This window comes from Xenopus tropicalis, chromosome 6, assembly GCF_000004195.4.
Source record: "Xenopus tropicalis strain Nigerian chromosome 6, UCB_Xtro_10.0, whole genome shotgun sequence".
NCBI lineage: Eukaryota > Metazoa > Chordata > Amphibia > Anura > Pipidae > Xenopus > Xenopus tropicalis.
This window is the reverse complement of record NC_030682.2, coordinates 67,123,225-67,144,067: the sequence shown is the minus strand read 5'-3', so window position 1 is coordinate 67,144,067 and position 20,843 is coordinate 67,123,225. Positions and strand designations below refer to the sequence as shown.

At 38.6% G+C, this 20,843-nt stretch overlaps 1 protein-coding gene and 1 non-coding gene across 2 annotated transcripts; one reads left to right on the top strand and one right to left on the bottom strand.

Annotated features, from left to right (window-relative positions):
• Positions 1 to 1,650: 1,650 nt before the first annotated feature.
• ndufs6 (NADH:ubiquinone oxidoreductase subunit S6) lies at positions 1,651 to 11,785 on the bottom strand. The gene is made up of 4 exons (XM_002941771.4): positions 11,519 to 11,785; positions 8,412 to 8,465; positions 3,521 to 3,643; positions 1,651 to 1,782 (listed from the first exon to the last, which is right to left on the bottom strand). Exons 1-4 carry the CDS (start codon positions 11,768 to 11,770, stop codon positions 1,714 to 1,716), a joined length of 498 nt encoding a protein of 165 aa, XP_002941817.3. The 5' UTR covers positions 11,771 to 11,785; the 3' UTR covers positions 1,651 to 1,713.
• A 43-nt stretch (positions 11,786 to 11,828) lies between these two features.
• On the top strand, positions 11,829 to 14,867 carry mrpl36. Its single transcript, XR_001171090.3, has 3 exons — positions 11,829 to 11,925; positions 13,567 to 13,737; positions 14,461 to 14,867. It is a non-coding gene; the product is annotated as a mitochondrial ribosomal protein L36 (transcript).
• Positions 14,868 to 20,843: the final 5,976 nt, after the last annotated feature.

Below are 20,843 nucleotides of genomic sequence, written 5' to 3'. Positions count from 1 at the left end.
GTCTGTAAAACTTATTTGTCCAAGCCAAAAAACTCAAACTGTTATTCTGACCGCAGTTATTACTAGGCAAAAAAAAATTGATTTTAGTGATTTTATTTTTAGCAATTTTATTGCATTTCACATTGTTGTTACTTGTCTTTGCACATGGACATTTTGTCTGCTGTATTGCAATTTGGCTTCCTCTGTACCCCACATAGTTTGGTAAATCTATTCATATTGGGCATCAAACTTGACATTTTTAGAAATGTCATAAAAACTGTTCTGTTTAGCATAGCTTTGTAGTTTGGTAGTTTGCAGTAGAAAGTTGTATTTACCCATTTTTGTCAGAATGTGTACTATCGGAAAATATATGGTTTTCTAGGGTGTCCGTACTGTTAGGGGTCTTATGGCACATAATAAACATACCGGGTGCAAAATTTGCACGAGCCTAAAACATATATATATATATATATATATTTTACCTAAACTTAACCCGTCCCCCAGTAAAAGCCCCTAAAATGAGAGAGCACAGAATGTTTACAAAACGTCTGGCACTGAGGGGAACTGGAATGTCAAATTCTGCTGGCACTTAAAGGGTTAAACAAAAAGAGGAAGCTTCTAAAGTTGTTTACTCAGGTATGGTATAGCTTTCTGCTTAATAAATACAGCGTTCTGGCTTGCAATTTTGTGACTAATCTATTTGCAGTAAAATGACAAAATGCCTTTCCTTCTTCTTTAAGGCCAGTAAACAACAGAGCACAAGGTCCTAGATTCAAGCTGCAGTCTGGAGTTTACAAAACAACTTTTTTTTTTTTTAACATTATTATCCAGCCTTGTAATGAGCAGGAAAAGAAGGCTTTCAGATTTAGGGTGTGTTTTCTTGGTACCTAATGTTATGTGGGAGATAAGGTGCTTGAAAGTGGAAGATTTTATGTGATTTTCAGGTATTTCATCAAAACTGGCAATTTTGGGAAAGCATTGCGGCTCTGTAGTTTGGAGTAGAAAGACATGGGTTCCAATTATCCAGCCTTGTAATGAGCAGGAAGAAGAATGCTTCCTGGAGGACTGTTTGTGATTTGTAGTAGGTTAGCTGCTCAAGGGACTATTTGCTGTGTTGGTTTATATCATGCAAACCTAATCCTTGACTTGAACTATGGTCTTGTACATATGCAGGTACACTAAACAAACTTGGTCTTAAAAGCTTAATTTTATTTTAATATATAGTTTTTATCTTAATCTTGTTTAAATTACTTTTTTGAAATGTTAATTTGGCTAGGTTTCTTAGGAATCCACACTGATGTGAGGTGGGCTAAAGTGTCTTCTTAATACAGAGGGTAATCACATTTTCTCAGTTATACATGTTGTGTTGCCCTATGCAAGAAAATCAGAGAGAATGTCAGGCAATTAAGGAATGGTGAATGAAATGGATATATAAATTGCTTCCTGTACTTGCCAACCATATCTCTAGAATCACTGATTTATCAACATGGAAACATCTACAGCCTAAGAGCAAGATTTCCCAATATGGAGAAAGGATATTCCAATTTCCTCAGTGACAGATAATGTTATTTCAGAAGGGCTCAGAAAAGGTTAATCGTTCCATATTCTATCCCCTTGCCTACAGAATAACTTTTTAGAAAGTAAAGAGGATAAAAAATACCAAAAACAAGCTTGACAGTTATTAAATATATTTATTGGTTATGATTTTAACACAAGAAACATTCAGAGCTCAGTTTAGTGATGATGCTTCTGTTTAAATTGAAGCCCACAGTATCCACAGGTTCCGGTTTTTGTTTCTTTGTCCTACGAGAAAAAGGAAGATGATTATTAGGCTCAAAACCCTCTGTTATAAATAAATATTTAATAAATACATACATAAATAAAGGAATCCACTGCCTAAATTACAGCACTGCTTAAATTGACTAGGATCTGAACATGTGTTGAGCAGTAGTAAAGAAACTGCAAAAACCGGGCTGAGAACGTTTAACAATATGAAATTAAGTTTTCCAAAACTTAAGAGACTTCACTTCTTACCTCAAAGTAAAAACCTACTTAACAAATTTTAGCAGCCCAAAAGAATAACAAATACCACCCTTAATCCCTGCTTGCCCTATCCCAGCTAACAGATGATATGCTGGAGCAGACTGTATACTCATGTGCAAAGGGGTGGGGGAGCTGGCAATCAGTCTACGTAGTATGTCTTAATCATACAATCCAGGAGAGTTAATAGGTAATTGCTATTAAAAAGGGGCTCATGCTGTAATGGAAAGTTAATGGTTCTATAATTACCACATGATCCTGCCAAGCTAAAGAAACACAAGCTGCAAGCAAATATTCACCATCAATTTGTGTTCCACCCAGTGTTTCAACTGTAATAATTATAAATCTGGTGAGATTTGTGCAGACTCCTTCCCCTTTATGTATGGTAGTTGCTGCCACTTTCATAGACTCTCTGTTTTTTTAAGAACATTTTTGAACAAATGCGTGTATAAAAGTTTTTGCAAACACCTGTTGAATGCAACTCTCTCAGTGTTAGTAGACAAGGATTGGATAGCTGCCACAATATTTATTTGAGACAACACACTACACTGAAGCAGAACAGTCTACAGTGGACAACAATATAGGTTTAACTCAATTATGTTCTTGTTATTGTTCATTTTCAAAAATGATGACAATAGAAGGGCAACATTTTTTATTTGTATAAGCTGTATGCCTGGGCAGATGACTAACCTATAAAAGATTTAGTTAAAATGGGGGCAAGGACTCATATATGTCCATTAATAAAGGCATATTAATGGACATGTAAACCCTGTTTTACTGGGGGGGGGGGGGCAAAGTGTTAGGCACTCCAAGGAAATAGATTGTTATCTTCTTTCATGGGCCGGCGTTCCTGTTAAAAGAAAACTACAGCAGCCCAGAGAAAAACTGCAGAAACACTTTGCCGGCACCTGCTCAGCACCTGCTGATAGTAATCTTAATATCTTCATTCCTTGGCCACTGATGATTGAGCACACGCAGAAGACTAAAACATGCGCATGGGATGTCTGGGACTCTGGTAAGTAAAATGCTGACGCAGTGCAATCTATTTCACTGGGGTTGCTTAATATTTTTGTGCCGCCCAGTGAGATCTTACATGTTCTTCAAACAAAACCTATATTTAACAAATCATGTTACAATATTAATTAAAGCAGAGATTTCCAAACTGTGCATCTGGGCTGGACTGGATTGGGGTCCTAGCTTGAATGTTAGTTCGAAAATAGGTAAATGCTACTTTGAAGTTTTAGATTTTCTATTTTTTGGGGAGAATTTTCTATTTAACTTTTTGGAAAACTAAGCATTGAAGTCAAACTCCTCTGAATTAAGAAATAAAAATCTGTGATTGAATGACATATCACCAAGCTAAAAGGGTGCTTCTGGAAATTTAACAGGGAGAAGACAGGAAAGATGAAATGAAAATAAATTAGTCCATTATCATGGGTATCATAAGTACATCAAAACTGTTGGGTGACAGTGGGGTTATACAGGAAGAAGCAGTACTTACTAAATTGATATACACTTTAGGATGGCCCAAAGCTCCACCACCCCCATCACACGAGACAATTCTGCTATCGGATTCATTCGCTGGCTGCTCGGCAATCAGGTTAATGGCAAACTGCTCGTTAACCTAGAGCACAAGAAAACATTAAAATAAATAAGAATAACTGCAGAAAACAAACAATAATTACATATTGCATATTACATATACAGGTATTGGACCGGTTATCCAGAATGCTTGGGACCAAGGGTATTCCGGATAAGGGGTAATTTGGATCTTCATACCTTAAGTCTATTAAAAAAATCAATAAAACATTAAAGGCAAAATAATTATTTTGCATCCAGTAAGGATTAATTATATCTTAATACAATTACATCTGTAAGTGTATAAAGGCATTATGACTAGTTTGCAGAGGCTATGTACCTATTTCTGTTCACCTCAAAAAAAAAAAAAAAATACCAACCAGGGACAAAATCAGAGTCAAAATCTGCACTAGAGACAACTGGGAAAGGTAAGTAAAATGGCATGGTGGTACTGCTGCTTTAGTTTCTCCCCAGGCCCCAGTGCATTTTTTTCCTAAAAGAAGCAGTGGTCCAACTGTGGGAACCCAACACATCCCCCAGAGAATCCATTTAATACATTTATGGACTGTTATGGCTGTGTTCCAGGATTCAGAGGCTGCAACCATAAACTCATGGAGTATGACGTTGCTTATAGTAACCATAGTATCCCATGTGCTTTTATCTTTAAAAGATATACTATCAAGGCTGAATACCGTGGCTCATTTTATTTTGGCAAAACCAAAAACATTTGCAGGAAAGCAAGACAGGTACAGTAGAGAAACCTAGTCCACTAGGCTTAAGACAATCATATTCCAAATTTAAAATACCATTTCCCTAAAATAACTACAGGTAAGGGATGCCTTATCTGGAAACCAAATATCCAGAAAGCTGCGAAATACGGAAAGCCTATCTCACATAGACTCCATGTTAATCAAATAATTCAGATTTTAAAAATTGATTTCCTTTTTCTGATTGATTTGTTTTTACTAAACAGAATCATTGGAAAGAAATGTAAAAATATTACAAAACAAAAACCCAAGAACCTTCTTCCCAATTTAAAACTGAAGTGCAAGTCTAGCCCTTGTTTAAAGTTTATCCATCCCTCTCCTCTCTGCCTATCCTTATGGGGTATCCTTAATAGGTGCACTGAAATGATGTACAGTTTCCATCTGCTAGCACTGATGGAGATGACAGCTAACAGCACATAGGATGTGTTACAGTTTAAAGTAATGTGATGTCTGTGTGACTGACAACACAAATACCTCTCTCACATTACTCTGGCAGACATCAAGGCTCCGACAGCCTTGATGGGGCAGCTGAAAGACCCCATCTACCTACTGGGTAGGATGGCCATGCAATGCCTTGACACTTCTGAATGACAAAGGGGCCATACTACTGTCACTTAATGCACAGGCTCTCAAGGCACGGCTGACCTTATTATTAATGCTTGGTCTCTGAAAATCAATCCTTCTGGAGAAATACGCACGGACTCCTGGCAAAAGAACGAGCTGGGATGAAAAATGCAACATCTATTGTGCTCTCAGTGATGTACAAAGTGGTTAACAAATAGAACTGTGCAAGTCACTGTACTGCACATATGGTTAAAAGGAAGAAAACTATTCAGCTTTATGGAAATCTACACAAAACAAAATTCATATTCAAATATAAAATTAAACTGATTAAAATGTTTTAAAAAAATAGTTTTACACACATAAGGGCAATGTCACTTAAAAGTAAATATATATATATATATATATATATATATATATATATATATATATATATATATACACACACACATTGTAAATTACATATAAAGTTAAATTTACCTTCTATTAGCGTGTGTATATTGCATACTTATTTTTCTCTAATAACTCTGAATCTTTCACATTTCTATATAAATAAATAAGGAATGGATTACCTCCAACCCCAAAGCAAAAGAAAAGAACCTGGTTTCTAGTGCCTACTTTAGTGGTATGGTTTCCCTGTCCATTTAATATAAGTTTTTGCAGTGCACCAGGAGCACTGGACTAGTTGTTAAGTAAGACCCCTTATCTGAAAACCAATTATCCATAATGCTACTAATGAAGGCAAGGCCATCTCCCATACAGTCTATTTTCAGCAATATAATTCAAGTTTTTTATAATTTTCTTTTTCTCTGTAAAAAAAACAGAACTGTGTACGTTATCCTAACTAAGCTGCATAAATCCTCATTGGTGGCAAAACATGCCTTTAATTTAACGATTTAAGCAATAAAAATGTATGGTTATCAAAATATTGGATAGATATATCCCTTCTCTGAAAAACTCCAGGTCTAAAGCATTCCTCATAACAGACCCTATTTAGTAACATAGTAAATTAGGCTGAAAAAAGAAACACGTCCATCACGTTCAACCATAATGCTTATATATAACCTGCCTAACTGCTACCCCATCTGAAGCCTCTCTAATTTGCCGCAGATGGGGGAAACATTCCAAAACACATTAGAAAAAAAGGCAACATTTTAAAAATATCAGTAGTACAAAATATAATACTTTGCCACATGGCCAAAGAGAGGATAACTGAAGTAGGAATGGGGCACAACTCCCCCATGTATCTAGCTCTGCCTACTGCATAAGGATATATACACCAGGGCATTCTGCTGCCTTTTTCAAGGTTGGCTGCCATCAAGTGTAAGCATGTTAAATCACATGGACTGCAGCCACATTAAAAGGGATTATTGATCCTGACAGCTGTGTACCCATGGGGATGCAGGTGAATGCAGAATAGAACAAGACCTGTTTTTGTTTACCTCCCTGACTCAAAAGCTGTAGATTTCACCAAACTTTATTTTTTACATGACTGCCACCTGTGTGATTACAGCTATAAACACCACACAATGGCAGCACTTGGACACTTATGAGTACCTGGGAAGGCAGCTTTATTAAAATTTTAACATATTCAATGTATTCCAAATTTAAAAAAAAAAAAAAAAACTTGAAAACTCAAATTCGCCAAGTAATAATATTGACTTTGAATTTTAGTACTTAAAGTGTTCTAACAGTGTGTCACAATCTGCCAACAGGTGCCTTAGGGTGCCTGCCTGTTGGGCGCACAGCTACAATTTAGCCATCAGCCAAGACACCCAATTCCAAACAGCCAAGACTCCCAATTCCCACAATGCTTTGCAGGTCCTGTGATTGCAGGAACTGGAATCTTATCCAGATAAAAACTGATTTATGATGAATTGTTTCTAATGTCTGGGGAACTGACAAGCTAAAAGATACCCCAAACAATCTATAATTTCTGTCATTTCAGCTATTGCAAAACCAACACATTTACTGCATTTCATGCGGGGTAAAGCTATAAAAAAAGTACATTCACCCCAGAGAATTATATATTTTTGGAAAGTACACATTCCCCTGAATCTAAAATGGGTTCCCATATCTTTCTATTCCAAAGTACTAAGCCTCAAAGCTTTTCTAAAAAGCCTTTCCTAAAATAATGTAGTACCTATGTGCTTGGCAGGGAAAGGGTTAAATTCAGTCCTGGACAAAGGTGACCTATAGTTGTAAGTCTTAATTTTCGCTATTGTGAATTCACTTCAATTGTCAACAATATCTTAAGCTAGGAAAGCGGCAGAAGCTTTTCATATTTGAAACTGTTTTTATTTCTTGTTGTTATACCTGTGGAAATGTTATGTTCAAGGCATTGCTTTACTATCCTTCAACCTTACATAAGATATATTGAACAAACAGTAGAACTGGAATATATGTTTGTGGGGATAGTTACTTCTTTTTATATATGCTCTATGGGCCAATAAAAAACCAATACAGGTATCCAGAAAGTTATGAATTACGGAAAGGCCCTCTCCCATAGACTCCATTATAAGCAAATAATTTAAATTTTTAAAAATGATTTCCCTTTTCTCTGTAGTAAAACAATCCTATTGGGTTTAATTACAGTTTAAATATTTTTTTTTTTAGCAGACTTAAGGAGATCCGAATTACAGAAAGACCCCTTATCCGGAAAACCCCAGGTCCCGAGCATTCTGCATAATGTGTCCTACACCTGTACAGGTATGGAATCCTTTATTTAGAATGGATTATCCATTTTAATCAAATCATTAAAAATTTAAAAACTTGTTTCCCTTTTCTCTATAATAATAAAACAGTATCTTGTACTTGATCCTGATTAAAATATAATGAATCCTTATTGGAGGCAAAACAATCCTATTGGATTTATTTAATATTAATAACAATAAGTGCAGCAAAACAGTCTCTCTCTGCTCATCAGTGTCAGGTCTAAATTGTAATTGTTCTATTACTAATCATTAAATATAGTATTATTAAAGGAGAAAGAAAGTTACTCAGGCATTTTATTGCCAATAGATTATTCACAATAATGCAAGCTAGAAGGAAATATGTATTATGCAGAATGCTTTACCATCCATAGAAGTTCTCTCTGTTTGTTTAAGATAGCAGCTGCCATTTTACCTTGGTCTGACTTTACTTCCCTGGCTGCATCCCTGTGCTCTGGGCTCAGATTATAGCAGAGAGGGGTGGGGGAGAGGAGCAAACTGAGCAGGCTTGTGCTGTGCCCTAAATTATTTTTTTTCTGAACGCAGGAAGTCTGACACAGAAGATCATGTATTCAGAATGGAAGGACAAATCTGCAGTTCCTTTTTACTGAGGGCTCAGAACAGAAGTGTTAATGGCTGTATTTACATACATAGACCTTTTTGATAAAGCTTACGTAGTTTTTACCTTTCGTTCCCCTTTCAATTTGCTGGAACAAAAATAAATCCATTGCTTGTTAAGAATTCCATATTTAACATAAAAAAACAATGACATTACCTCCTTTTGTCGTCCAACAAATCTTACTTTTCTGTAGTCATACTCATCAAAAACCTGGAATGTAAATTTGATTTGACTATGATTAAACAATATTTATAAATGATCAACATGTATGTAATGATTCATATACTGTATTTAAATACATAAGATTTTACAGGTAGAATATTAGGATAAATAATAATAAACTTACAATTACTGATTCGCATACTAAAAGTGTTAAGATACATGAAATACCATAATCCACAATATGGCATTTGTAGAATTAGCTAAGTTAATAATACAGTTACAAAGTGCCACTGCCTATGGGTCTGCAAGATATGAAACTGTTGCGCAAGTTTTACTTTGATACAAACACACAGTTACCATTTTGCATTTAACAGTTATAAATCTTTAATTAAAGTATTTCTGACAACCACCTTAAGCTTCAATCCCTAAAGGATCATCATTTCCTAAACTACTTATCAGCTGGAATACAAAACACCATTCACTGCTCTGTTAATGAACAGGGATGTCTAATAACAAGCAATGTTCCACTAAGCAAGGTAGTGGTTACTTCACTGTGCTATCTACTTACTACATGTCACCTGCAATGTTAAAGGAGAAGGAAAGGCTAGTAAAGGGTTAATCTCAAGCTGCAGGCATACCTTCAGTTGTCTCAATAGTGCCCTTAAGTCTCCCCATATATCTCCCGTTCACATGATCAGAAGCCTCACAGGAAAAAAAAAAACGCTGAGCTCTGTAAAGAAAATGCTCATAATGCCACGTTCCTGCACCAAGGCCAAGACCCCTGTACATGTCCAGTTTGTAAGACTATGAGGAAGCTTTCTGCTGAATTGCTCAGATCACACATTCCTAAGGGGGGGGGATTCTTACCATTCTTGAGGGAGGGGGGAGTAGGAGAGGGGAGAGAGGAGAGAGCTATGCAGACTCTGGCACAGGAATTACAGATACAAGGAAGGAGACAAGAAATCCTGTTTCTTTTGATAGATGACTCAGTGTAGCTTTCTGTAAGTGTATATGGCTGTATTTACATAGACCTTTCTGATAAAGCTTAATTAGTTTTTACCTTTCCTTCTCCTTTAAACTTAGGTTGGCATGCTAAAATAACTCTTTGTGTAATTCAGAGGTAATTTGGAACTTAGCCACTTTAGCTGACCAACCCTTTATGTAACTTGTAGCATTCCTTTAGGCTTCACACAGAAAGAGAAATTTGCACAACTCCATGTAAAATGTAGTCAACATGAAGTGCTTACCAAAAAGATTTGCCTGATGAAGCTGTCAAACTTAAATATTATCTAACTATATGGTATAACCAAAATATTTTACAAAAACTTGGCTAATTAAAATGTAATTTCAATGGGAAAAAATATAACCCTGGCTTCATTAATTGACATAAAAAGGCAAAGCAGGGCTTAAATAACTCAGCCTAAGGGGGTAGGAAAGTAGTCCATGTAAATCAAAGGTTTTCATTCAATTTGAGAATTCACTTGAGTAAAAATAAGTGTATTTTTGGAATTCACAGACAAAATCGGGGGGGTACACTACTGTATTTATTTTTTACTAAACACATATTTAAAGGGGAACTAAAATTTAAATCACTGGGGGGGGGTGCCAAAATGTTAGGCACCCCCAAATTAGTCAAATGTGCAGTAAAGTGAAAGTCAAACTTGGAAATGAAAAAAAAACTGCTTTTTTTTTACTCTAGTGCAAATGAGACAAGAAGAGATTTAAACGTTCTCCTTTAAAAAGCAACAACATACTCCACAGTGTTGTACATTAAGGAGGTATACACTGAACACACAGCTTGCATACGAAAATACAATCAAAAATCAATACAAAAAATAAACAGTCTATGACTCTTAGGGTGAAGACACACAGTGTTACTAGTAGCAGCTACTTTTTCATGGCTACTAAACATCGGAAAATACCCTGCCATAGACAACAATGAGATTTGTCTCTGATAAAACACGCGTAGAGACAGTTATCAGTAAATGATCAGCATTGTCTATTTTAATAGCCATGACAAGTAGCTGTGTGTGTCTTCACCCTTAGGGCTCTGGCACACAGGGAGATTAGTCGCCTACGACAAATCTCCCTTGTCATGGGCGACTAATCTCCCCAAACTACCATCGCACCAGCGAAAATGTAAGTCGCCAGTGGGATGGCACACGCTGCGCAGGCGATTTCGGCAAATCGCCGAAGTTGCCTCGCAAGGCAATTTTGGCGTTTTGCCGAAATCACCTGCGCAGCATGTGCCATCCCACCGGCGACTTAGATTTCTCCAGAGCCCTTAGTGCAGTGGCAGACGGGAAGATTAGTCGCCCCACAACAAATCTTCGTTGCCGCGGGTGACTAATCTCCCCGCAATGCCATCCCACCAGCAAGAATGTAAATCACCAGTGGGATGGCATAAACATCGCTACGATTTGCCGAAGTCACCTTGAAATCTCGGGAAATCGTAGAGATGCGTATGCCATCCCACCAGCAATTTACATTCTTGCCGGTGGGATGGCATTGCGGGGAGATTATTTGCCCGCAGCAACGAAGATTTGTTGCAGGCTGACTAATCTCTCCGTCTGCAACTGCCCTTAGGCTTGTTACACCTGGCATTTTCTCCACTTCGGAGATCACCAATCTTCCTCAATGCACCCCACGTTCTGTTTACATGGGATGGGAACTGCATTAGAAAGGAGGTTCTTGGCTTGAAAATGCACAGCAGTGTGTATCTAGCCATATGTTAGCACTGACAGGAGGACGAAGTTCCTGATAATAGTCACATCACAAAACATGGGTCAGACTGTTTATTTTGCCACAGTTGTTTTTCAGCCATGTAACATAAGCCAAAAAGGGTTGTGAAATGGGTCCTATGACAGACTTTTATTGTGTGGAATCACGTACATGAGTAAAATATATCTTTATTTATTCAAGTTCAGGGGTGTATTTATTTTGCTATTTATAAGTAGTAATGCCCAAATGCAGCGGGGAAACAAGGTAACACAACACAAAAAGAACAGCAACCATCTAAACCTAAACTACTATAGTATCTGTCACAATTACAAGTTATTATCACGTGACGTCTCATAGAAAGAAAAAAAAAAAGACCGCACCTGGCCAGTGTGGGTGATCTTTTCTCCGGTAACAGATACCTTCGCAGTATAATTTCTTCTCCAGCAGTTAGAGCCCAAATACCCAATAGCGGTGTTATTATTAGTTGCGCCCTTCCAAACAAATCCCCGGACACAAGCACGACCCAGTACAGTACAGGGCGCCGCCATGTTAAATGTCACCTTAGTCTGAGCTTCTGTATTTCTACGTTCTATCTGTTCCTTCTGCAATTGGCTGTTTGACCCTGGACGCATAATTCTGGCATCAGAATCTTTATCCCTGCAGCCAATTAGAGCAAAGCAGTTGTATCACATGTCAGTTGTTCTCGGGCTGTGCTAGTGCGCATGTGTTGAGTTTCTGCTTTTAAGAACCGATTCGTTAAGTTGCGGGGAACGTTTCGAGGAATATTGTGAGTTTGCTGGGGGTTCAAATAACATAGAAGTGTCTTATTGTATGTACGTATAAATACGAGTGGTAAACGGCATCTTATATCTACTGCGTGACCCGCCCTTTGCACTAGTTACGGTTAACCTAATACTGATACGTGACTTTATATTCGCACAATACGTAGATGTGATAGCCGCAAAGCTGCAAAAAGGCTGTTGAGTAGTTTTAGGCTAATACTAGATTTGTATTAGTTTTACTTTAGTTTTGGCATCATGTACATGACGGGAGCACCTTTGTTGTGGTTGATTCCATGTATACAAGTCCCTGGTCCGGTCCTGAAACAAGAAGAAATTTTCATGCTCTGTTTAGAATAGAATATCTCCTAAAGTATGAAATGGAGGAGAGCTGCCTCTGAATGTCATTGAGGCTATATTTTTGGATTTGCTTTCCCTCTGTTTTTCACAAAAGCAAGTTCTAATGCATAAAATGTAAGATACACAATCGGAACTGGGACTTTTTGTGTCGCAAATGAGTCATCTGTTTACTTAATGGTGTCCTCCATCCAAAAACTCTTTTTAATAATTAAAAAGTATTTCTAACATACATTAATTGCACATTTATAGTGGTTTTAATGTTGTATCTAAATGTAATTGCGTTTATTGTGTTAGGCACCCCCCATTGACTTTAATCGCTTACCTTATACCCCGGGCTGCTGCTCCTGTGAAAATAAAAACACACCAGCCCAGGGTACCTGTGAACGAGTGTCTCCTCTTCCCCCTTCTGCCTTCATGTGCTTGCGCATGCGCAGTAGAGTGAAAAGCCGAACTTTAACAAAAAAGTCAGATATTTCACTGTACTGCGCATGCGCCGGCCCCAAGATTCAGGAGGAAGAGGAGACAGTTGCTACAGGTACCCCGGGCTGGTGCTGTTTTCTCCTAACAGGGGCACCAGCCTGTGATAAAAGGTAAGCGATTAAAGTCACTGGGAGGTGCCTAACATTTGGCACCCCCAGTGATTTTTACCTTTCCTTCTCCTTTAAACTCAGTTTGGTGGTAATGGTCCTATCTACTACTAATGGCGGTAGGGAAAGCTCACATTAAAATACAGTCACTTTAAGGGTGCAAAGCGAGAAATGCAAATGAGTTAAAGGTGATGGTCTAAAAGGCAGGACAGACCAACATAAAAGATGGACGTAGTATGGAAAGAGATGTAGTGTGGTTATAAGAATGGGGTTTTTAAGGGATGTTGTAAGTGTCCCAGTGTCAAAGGTATTTTGCATTGTTTCACTCTTTTTCTTTCCGGGTCCCATGGTTGGGTGGGAAAAATAAAGTTGCCATCACTGCCAAGGTTTTGCAGATGTTAAAGCACCAAGAGCACTTAGTCTCATAGTGCCGTTAATAAGGAACACATTTTTGCTTAGTTTACTAGTGTTCAACTTTTCAAAGTCAGGCAGGATTCAGCATTTCATCACTTGTCCCAGGTTACTACAGTTTCTCTGATGCCTTTACTCCAAAACATATAATTCAGAACTTGGCTAGGTCTTCTTTAAATGACTCAAACATGCCTGTAAGATCATTCCAGGCCTCTCCCAGGTGTACTCCCTTATGCCTGCATGAAACATAAGAGCATATAGGTTAACTTCTTGGTTGCCTCAAATTTGCAGGTGCACTCATCAGATTTGGTGCTTTGTCCTGCCAAGGTCCATTTGAGTAGTGGAAATTACATCCGGTTAGATCATCTCGGAGAAGGATAAGAGGGAGTGTTCAACACTGGTCATCAACGCAACAATCTTTTCCTTTTGAATGAAGAAGAAAATTTTCTGAAACAAGAAAAGGTAGTATGGTCTATAGATAAACAGTTGTCTTCTTTGATTTAATTAAGTGTAAAATATGTACCGCAAGCTATACTGTATCTTCAGAATTTTAATAACAGGGGATTTAGTAGTTCTGTAAAATAACTCAGACTGTAGTTGACAGTTTCAAGCAATGAAACTGTTAAGCTTACCCATTTGATATCAATGCTTCTAAGAACTTGTTTCCTTTTTGGAGTCTGCAGTCTGCTCTCCTTAGATGGAAAACAATGAATGTTAGTGGTTCTTATATATAATATAAATAAATCTGTTCCTGAGCAGTGGTTCATCTTACTCTTTCCATCTCAGTGGAGATTAAAAAATACCATTATTATAATATAAAGCATGACAAAACTGTGATTTCTGAAAATGGAAGGCAACTTAACTGTTTAATTTTGCTTCAAATAATATTTTCCTCAAATACTAAAGGAAATAAAGCTTACAGCTTAGTCTCTTTTTAAGGGTTTGTTTAATAACCTTATGTGCACTTTACATATATGTATGTTTATTTTTATTACTTTGATATTACTTGAGGATCTTTGTGCTTTTATGCAGAACAGTTGTGCTGAAATTGCATACTGTATCATTTTTATAAATGGATTTTGTTTCTCATGCCAATATTTTTAATTACACGTTCCTTTATTTTCTTCTCTTACGTGTTCCTTTATATTCATCTCTGATATATATATATATGTTATTTTTTTCCAGTCCTGGAACAATGGCATCACTCTTGCTGCGGAGAGTACTGTTGTCTATAGCAAGACCTGTATCACTTTTTGGACAACACTCCTCCATTCGAACCATAATGGATGCTTTTACGCAGCCAATGATTCACCGGAGCATTTCAGGATTTAAAAGTTCTCCGTTTTTAGCTGACAGGCATCTCCCGTTAGTACAGCAGACCTCTGGAATGAAAACAAAATCTGCACTCAAAAAACGATGCAAAGACTGTTATTTTGTCATAAGACGTGGGAGACTATTTGTGTACTGCAAAACCAATGGCAAACATAAACAGAGACAAGGCTAATTTGTCACATTTCTAAATGATATAAAGCCATATGTTGTAAAGGCTTCATAGTTTTTTCCAATATACAAATAAAATTAATTTGCAGAAATGTTTTGTACATTCTTCTATTGTGTATTATCATTTTAAAAATACTTCCTTATTAACTTGAATATTCAGTGCAAGCACAAACTAGGACACCTAGGGTCATATGCACAAATGTCATACATTTTCTTAAAAAGAAACTCCAGAGGCCCATCAAACACATAAGCTTACCCACTGCTACCACAACTAGCACCCCTTAAAACTTTAGTAGGCCAACACAGCCACCATTTGTAGGGCCACAAGATGAAATGATTAAAGGCATTATCTCTATATCTTATATGACGCGCTGCCCCAACCTTAAGTAGCACAAAAGAAGACTGCTTAGTTACATAAAGCTTAGTTAGTTAGGCTGAATTAACATGTAAGTCTTTTCAGGGAAAGTTACAATGGATGGTACAAATGGTTGCGGGCCAGCTGCCAGATTAGCCTGACCTGGGGAAAATTCCTTTCTGATGCCAAAATGCAGGCCCGGACTGGCAATCTGTGGATTCTGGAAATTGCCAGAGGGGCTGTTGTAAGACGCCATTGTAAATTGGTGGGGGGCCCTGGGGTGCCAGGGCCTATTTTGAATCCCAGTCTAGGGGACTGGGCTTGGTCGTAACATCCCCGCAACTGTATAAAGACAATGAATCTGGAACAATGTGCTGCACTATGTATAACACAAAAATAGGCAAAACATCTATTTGAACAATGTTTGACCTAAAAGCAGTTGCTTGTGTGGCTAGCCAAGCTGGAACCAATACATGGCTTAATTATTAAAGTTCCATAAGATACATATGGTTTTTATAATTTTGTTGAACTGTAATATTGTGGAATATGCATTTCAACAGGGATTTTATGTGAAGATTAGTTTTTAATCACCATTAAAAATTTAATTTTAAGTCAAATTTTACACTTTTAGTATAACTTTACCAATTTATCATTATACCCCCACTGGAATATTACATAGTAACACAGTAAGTTAGGTTGAAAAAAGACGTACGTCCATCACGTTGAACCATAATGCCTATATATAACCTGCCTAACTTCTAGTTGATCCAGAGGAAGGCAAACAACCCCATCTGGATAGCTCAATTGGACTGGGGTGTTCACCCTGGGAAGGTTGGGTGGGTTGGGAACCCAGGGTTTGATTCCCGCATGAGTTTCCTTCCTCCGATTTTTTTTATATGGATTGTAAGCTCTACGGGGCAGGGACCTCCTTCCTCTTGTGTCCTCGACTCTTAACTTATTGCAGCTGTATTTATCTTGTATTTATTGTTATACTTTGTATTTATCTATTATTATCTTATTAACACCCTGTTTGTATTAATGTATTCTACTGTACAGCGCTGCGTACATAAGTAGCGCTTTATAAATAAAGATATACATACAGTGGCTTGCAAAAGTATTCAGCCCCCTTGAACTTTTCCACATTTTGTCACATTACAGCCACAAACATGAATCAATTTTATTGGAATTCCACGTGAAAAACCAATACAAAGTGGTGTACACATGAGAAGTGGAACGAAAATCATACATGATTCCAAACATTTTTTACAAATAAATAACTGCAAAGTGGGGTGTGTGTAATTATTCAGCCCCCTGAGTCAATACTTTGTAGAACCACCTTTTGCTGCAATTACAGCTGCCAGTCTTTTAGGGTATGTCTCTACCAGCTTTGCACATCTAGAGACTGAAATCCTTGCCCATTCTTCTTTGCAAAACAGCTCCAGCTCAGTCAGATTAGATGGACAGTGTTTGTGAACAGCAGTTTTCAGATCTTGCCAGATTCTCGATTGGATTTAGATCTGGACTTTGACTGGGCCATTCTAACACATGGATATGTTTTGTTTTAAACCATTCCATTGTTGCCCTGGCTTTATGTTTAGGGTCGTTGTCCTGCTGGAAGGTGAACCTCCGCCCCAGTCTCAAGTCTTTTGCAGACTCCCAAGAGGTTTTCTTCCAAGATTGCCCTGTATTTGGCTCCATCCATCTTCCCATCATTTCTGACCAGCTTCCCTGTCCCTGCTGAAGAGAAGCACCCCCAGAGCATGATGCTGCCACCACCATATTTGACAGTGGGGATGGTGTGTTCAGAGTGATGTGCAGTGTTAGTTTTCCGCCACACATAGCGCTTTGCATTTTGGCCAAAAAGTTCCATTTTGGTCTCATCTGACCAGAGCACCTTCTTCCACATGTTTGCTGTGTCCCCCACATGGCTTGTGACAAACTGCAAACGGGACTTCTTATGGTTTTCTGTTAACAATGGCTTTCTTCTTGCCATTCTTCCATACTTTGTGCCGTGCACGACTAATAGTTGTCCTATATTTGTAAAAAATGTTTGGAATCATGTATGATTTTCGTTCCACTTCTCACGTGTACACCACTTTGTATTGGTCTTTCACATGGAATTCCAATAAAATTGATTCATGTTTGTGGCTGTAATGTGACAAAATGTGGAAAAGTTCAAGGGGGCCGAATACTTTTGCAAGCCACTGTACATACATCTGAAGCCGCTCTAATTTGCCGCAGAGTTGAAAAAAATTCCTTCCTGACTCCAAGATGGCAATTGGACCAGTCCCTGGATCAACTTGTAGTATGAGCTATCTCCCATAACCCTGTATTCCCTCACTTGCTAAAAATCCATCCAGCCGCTTCCTAAAGCTATAAAATGTATCAGCCAGTACAACTGATTCGGGGAGAGAATTCCACAACTTCACAGCTCTCACAGTAAAAAAACCTTTCAGAATATTTAAATTGAATCTCCCTTCTAAACAGAGTGGGTGCCTTTGTGTCCGCTGGAAGGACCGACTGGTAAATAAAGCATTAGAGGGGTTATATGATCCCTTTATATATTTATACATAGTTATCATGTTACCTCTTAAACGCCTCTTCTCCAGTGTAAACAGACCCAACCTGGCCAGTCTTTCTTCATAACTGAGACATTCCATACCCTTTAAAAGTTTAGTTGCCCTTCTCTGGACCCTCTCTAATTCAATAATGTCCCGTTTGAGCACTGGAGGCCAAAACTGAACTGCATATTCTAGATGGGGCCTTACCAGCGCTCTGTAAAGGGGAAGAATAACCCCCTCCTCCCGTGAATCTATACCCCTTTTAATACAGCTCAAAACCTTGTTTGCCCTTGCAGCTGCTGCCTGGCATTGCTTGCTACAGCCAAGTTTATTATCTACAAGGACTCCAAGGTCCTTCTCCATGAAGGATTTGCCTAGTGCAGGCCCATTAAGTGACTTGCACATTTTTACATCCCAGGTGCATGACCTTACATTTATCCACATTAAATCTCATCTGCCACTTAGCCGCCCAGATTGCCAGTTGGTCAAGATCCTGCTGCAGGGATGCCACATCCTGCATAGAATTGACTGGTCTGCAGAGTTTTGTGTCATCTGCAAACACTGCTACATTACTTATAATACCCTCCCCTAAGTCATTTATGAACAAATTGAAACAAAACTGGACCCAGTACAGAACCCTGAGGGACCCCACTGAGAACCTTATTCCAAGTAGAGAATGTACCATTAACAACCACCCTCTGTACCCGATCCTATAGCCAGTTTCCTATCCATGTGCAAACGACTTCACTAAGACCAATAGACCTTAGTTTAGAAAGCAGATGTTTGTGGGGAACAGTATCAAATGCTTTGGCAAAATCCAAATAGATTAAATCTACTGCATCCCCACTGTCCAGCTTCTTACTTACCTCATCATAAAAAGCAATTAAATTGGTCTGACATGACCTGTCCTTCATAAAGCCATGCTGATTACTGCTCATAATGCCATTCTCCACTACATAATTTTGTATGTGATCCCTTAACAAGCATTCAAATAACTTGCCCACCACGGATGTCAAACCTACAGGCCTATAATTGCCAGGCTGAGATCTTACTACCTTTTTAAATATGGGTATGACATTCGCCTTTTTCCAATCCCTAGGTACCATACCTGCTGAAAGCGAGTCTAAGAATATCAGAAACAGTGGCCACTGTAAATCTGACCCTAGCACTTTCAGTACCCGAGGGTGTATTCCATCTGGCCCAGGTGCCTTGTTTACTTTTATCTTGTGTAACCCTTTAACACTTTCCCTGCCAACAACGTAGGTACCAATAACCTAGCTACAATAACCTACGTTATTGGTACTAACGTGATTCTCTCTGCACCGGCGACTTTTGCCGCAGGTGCAGAGAGTCAGCTGTGCCCCCAACCCTCTCGGCAACGAGCCAAGGGGGCTGGCAAGTTGGTCCAGCGATGCGATCGCATCGCAGTGTGGACCTACAAGCGGCAGATGCGATCGCATCACGTCTGCTGCTTGTCCTGTGTCTTCCCCTGCTCCTTGCCCCCCCAGCGCCGCCCACACACTTCCTGTGCTGGAAGAACCACAGAGAGGACCCCTGCCTGCGATCCCTGAGACCCTCTAATGGTAAGTGCTCTTTGTTTTCCTAATACACACACTTTTACACACAATTTAGCACAGTTTTTTTTCCATTTTGCACACTCTAGCACTCTTTAGCACACTTTAGCATACTTATATACACACTTACACACTGCCACACAAATTTTAGATGTGTACACACATGTATACACAATTTTTTTTTTTTTAACCCTTTGTCTTTAGTTTTTTTCCCTTAAAATTTTATTTTGGCAGTGTGACTATTGGATCAGCTATTCTAACCACTAATTACACTGTTGTGTGACTTATTTTGTTGTTTCATCAGTTTACACAATTTTTTTGGTCTTTTAGCATTTTTATCCCTGTATTAGTATTCCTAATCTGTTTTGCCATGTGGTACTTTGGTGTAGAAAAATAACTTTGCCTATTTTGAATTTATCAAAATGTGTACTTTCCAAAAATATATGGTTTTCTGGGGGTCTCTGTATAGTTAGGGGGGGTTACGGCCCATAATACGCTGTCAGGGGGCTCTGTGTGCAAAAGCTGAGTTGGCAGGCGAGAAATCCATATGCGCTATTTTCATTTTGGGTTCAGTACATACCACAGACTTAGGTATATCTATGCATATTGGGCATCAAACTGTTCAGTGGACCCCTGACGTTCATATTGGCACATGCCACTTCTGTAGAGAGTATCTTTATCTGCCAAACGACGTTCGACGCACGTCGTTGGCAGATAAAGCCTTTTACTGCCAAACGTACGTCATTGGCAGTTAAAGGTTTAAGGAGCTAAAATGTGCTTTTCTTTGTGTCTTTGTTGCCCCAGTGTAAATTTGTTTCCTGCACCAAACATCAAATGAAATAACATTATGGTCACTATTACCCAGGGGTTCAACCACTTGCACATTTATTATACGTTCTGGGTCATTAGAGAACACTAGATCCAAAATAGCATGGTTCCTGGTTGGCTCCTCAACCTGTGACATAAAGTTGTCATGCAAGAAGTTTAGAAACTTGTTCCCATTTACTGTCCTGGCAGTACTATTGCTCCAGTCAATATCAGGATAATTAAAATCCCCCATTATCACTAGCTAGGTGGAGATGGAGGACTTAGCCTCCCAGACTGGGAAGGTTACCATAAGGTAACCGTCATAAACAGGTGTCTAGATTGGTCCTTCCACAGATCCTCTAAACTATGGACTCGAATAGAACAGAAGTCATCTGTCACCCCACTATGGGCAACCCTATGGCTATCCCCCACCCACAGGTTATATAGAGATAAGACAGACACTAAATTAAAATACACCTTAGACACATGGGATGCACTAACTAAGACAGGGAAATGGAGCAACATACCCACACTACTCCTCCCTATCTTCGGTAACCCCGCATTCACTCCGGGCCTAGACCTAGATAATTACAAGAGATGGAATCTAGAATTACATTCAGGCACAAAACACATTCAGAAACAGTGGCCACTGTAAATCTGACCCTAGCACTTTCAGTACCCGAGGGTGTATTCCATCTGGCCCAGGTGCCTTGTTTACATTTATCTTGTGTAACCCTTTAACACTTTCCCTGCCAACAACGTAGGTACCAA

Coding starts and splice junctions, on each gene's coding strand:
- ndufs6 (XM_002941771.4), bottom strand. CDS start 11,770: ATGCGTCCAGGGTCAAACAGCCAATTGCAGAAGGAACAGATAGAACGT. Junction 8,466..11,518: donor AGATCACCCACACTGGCCAG/GTGCGGTCTTTT, acceptor TTTACATTCCAG/GTTTTTGATGAGTATGACTA. Junction 1,783..3,520: donor CTAAAGTGTATATCAATTTA/GTAAGTACTGCT, acceptor TTTTTCTCGTAG/GACAAAGAAACAAAAACCGG.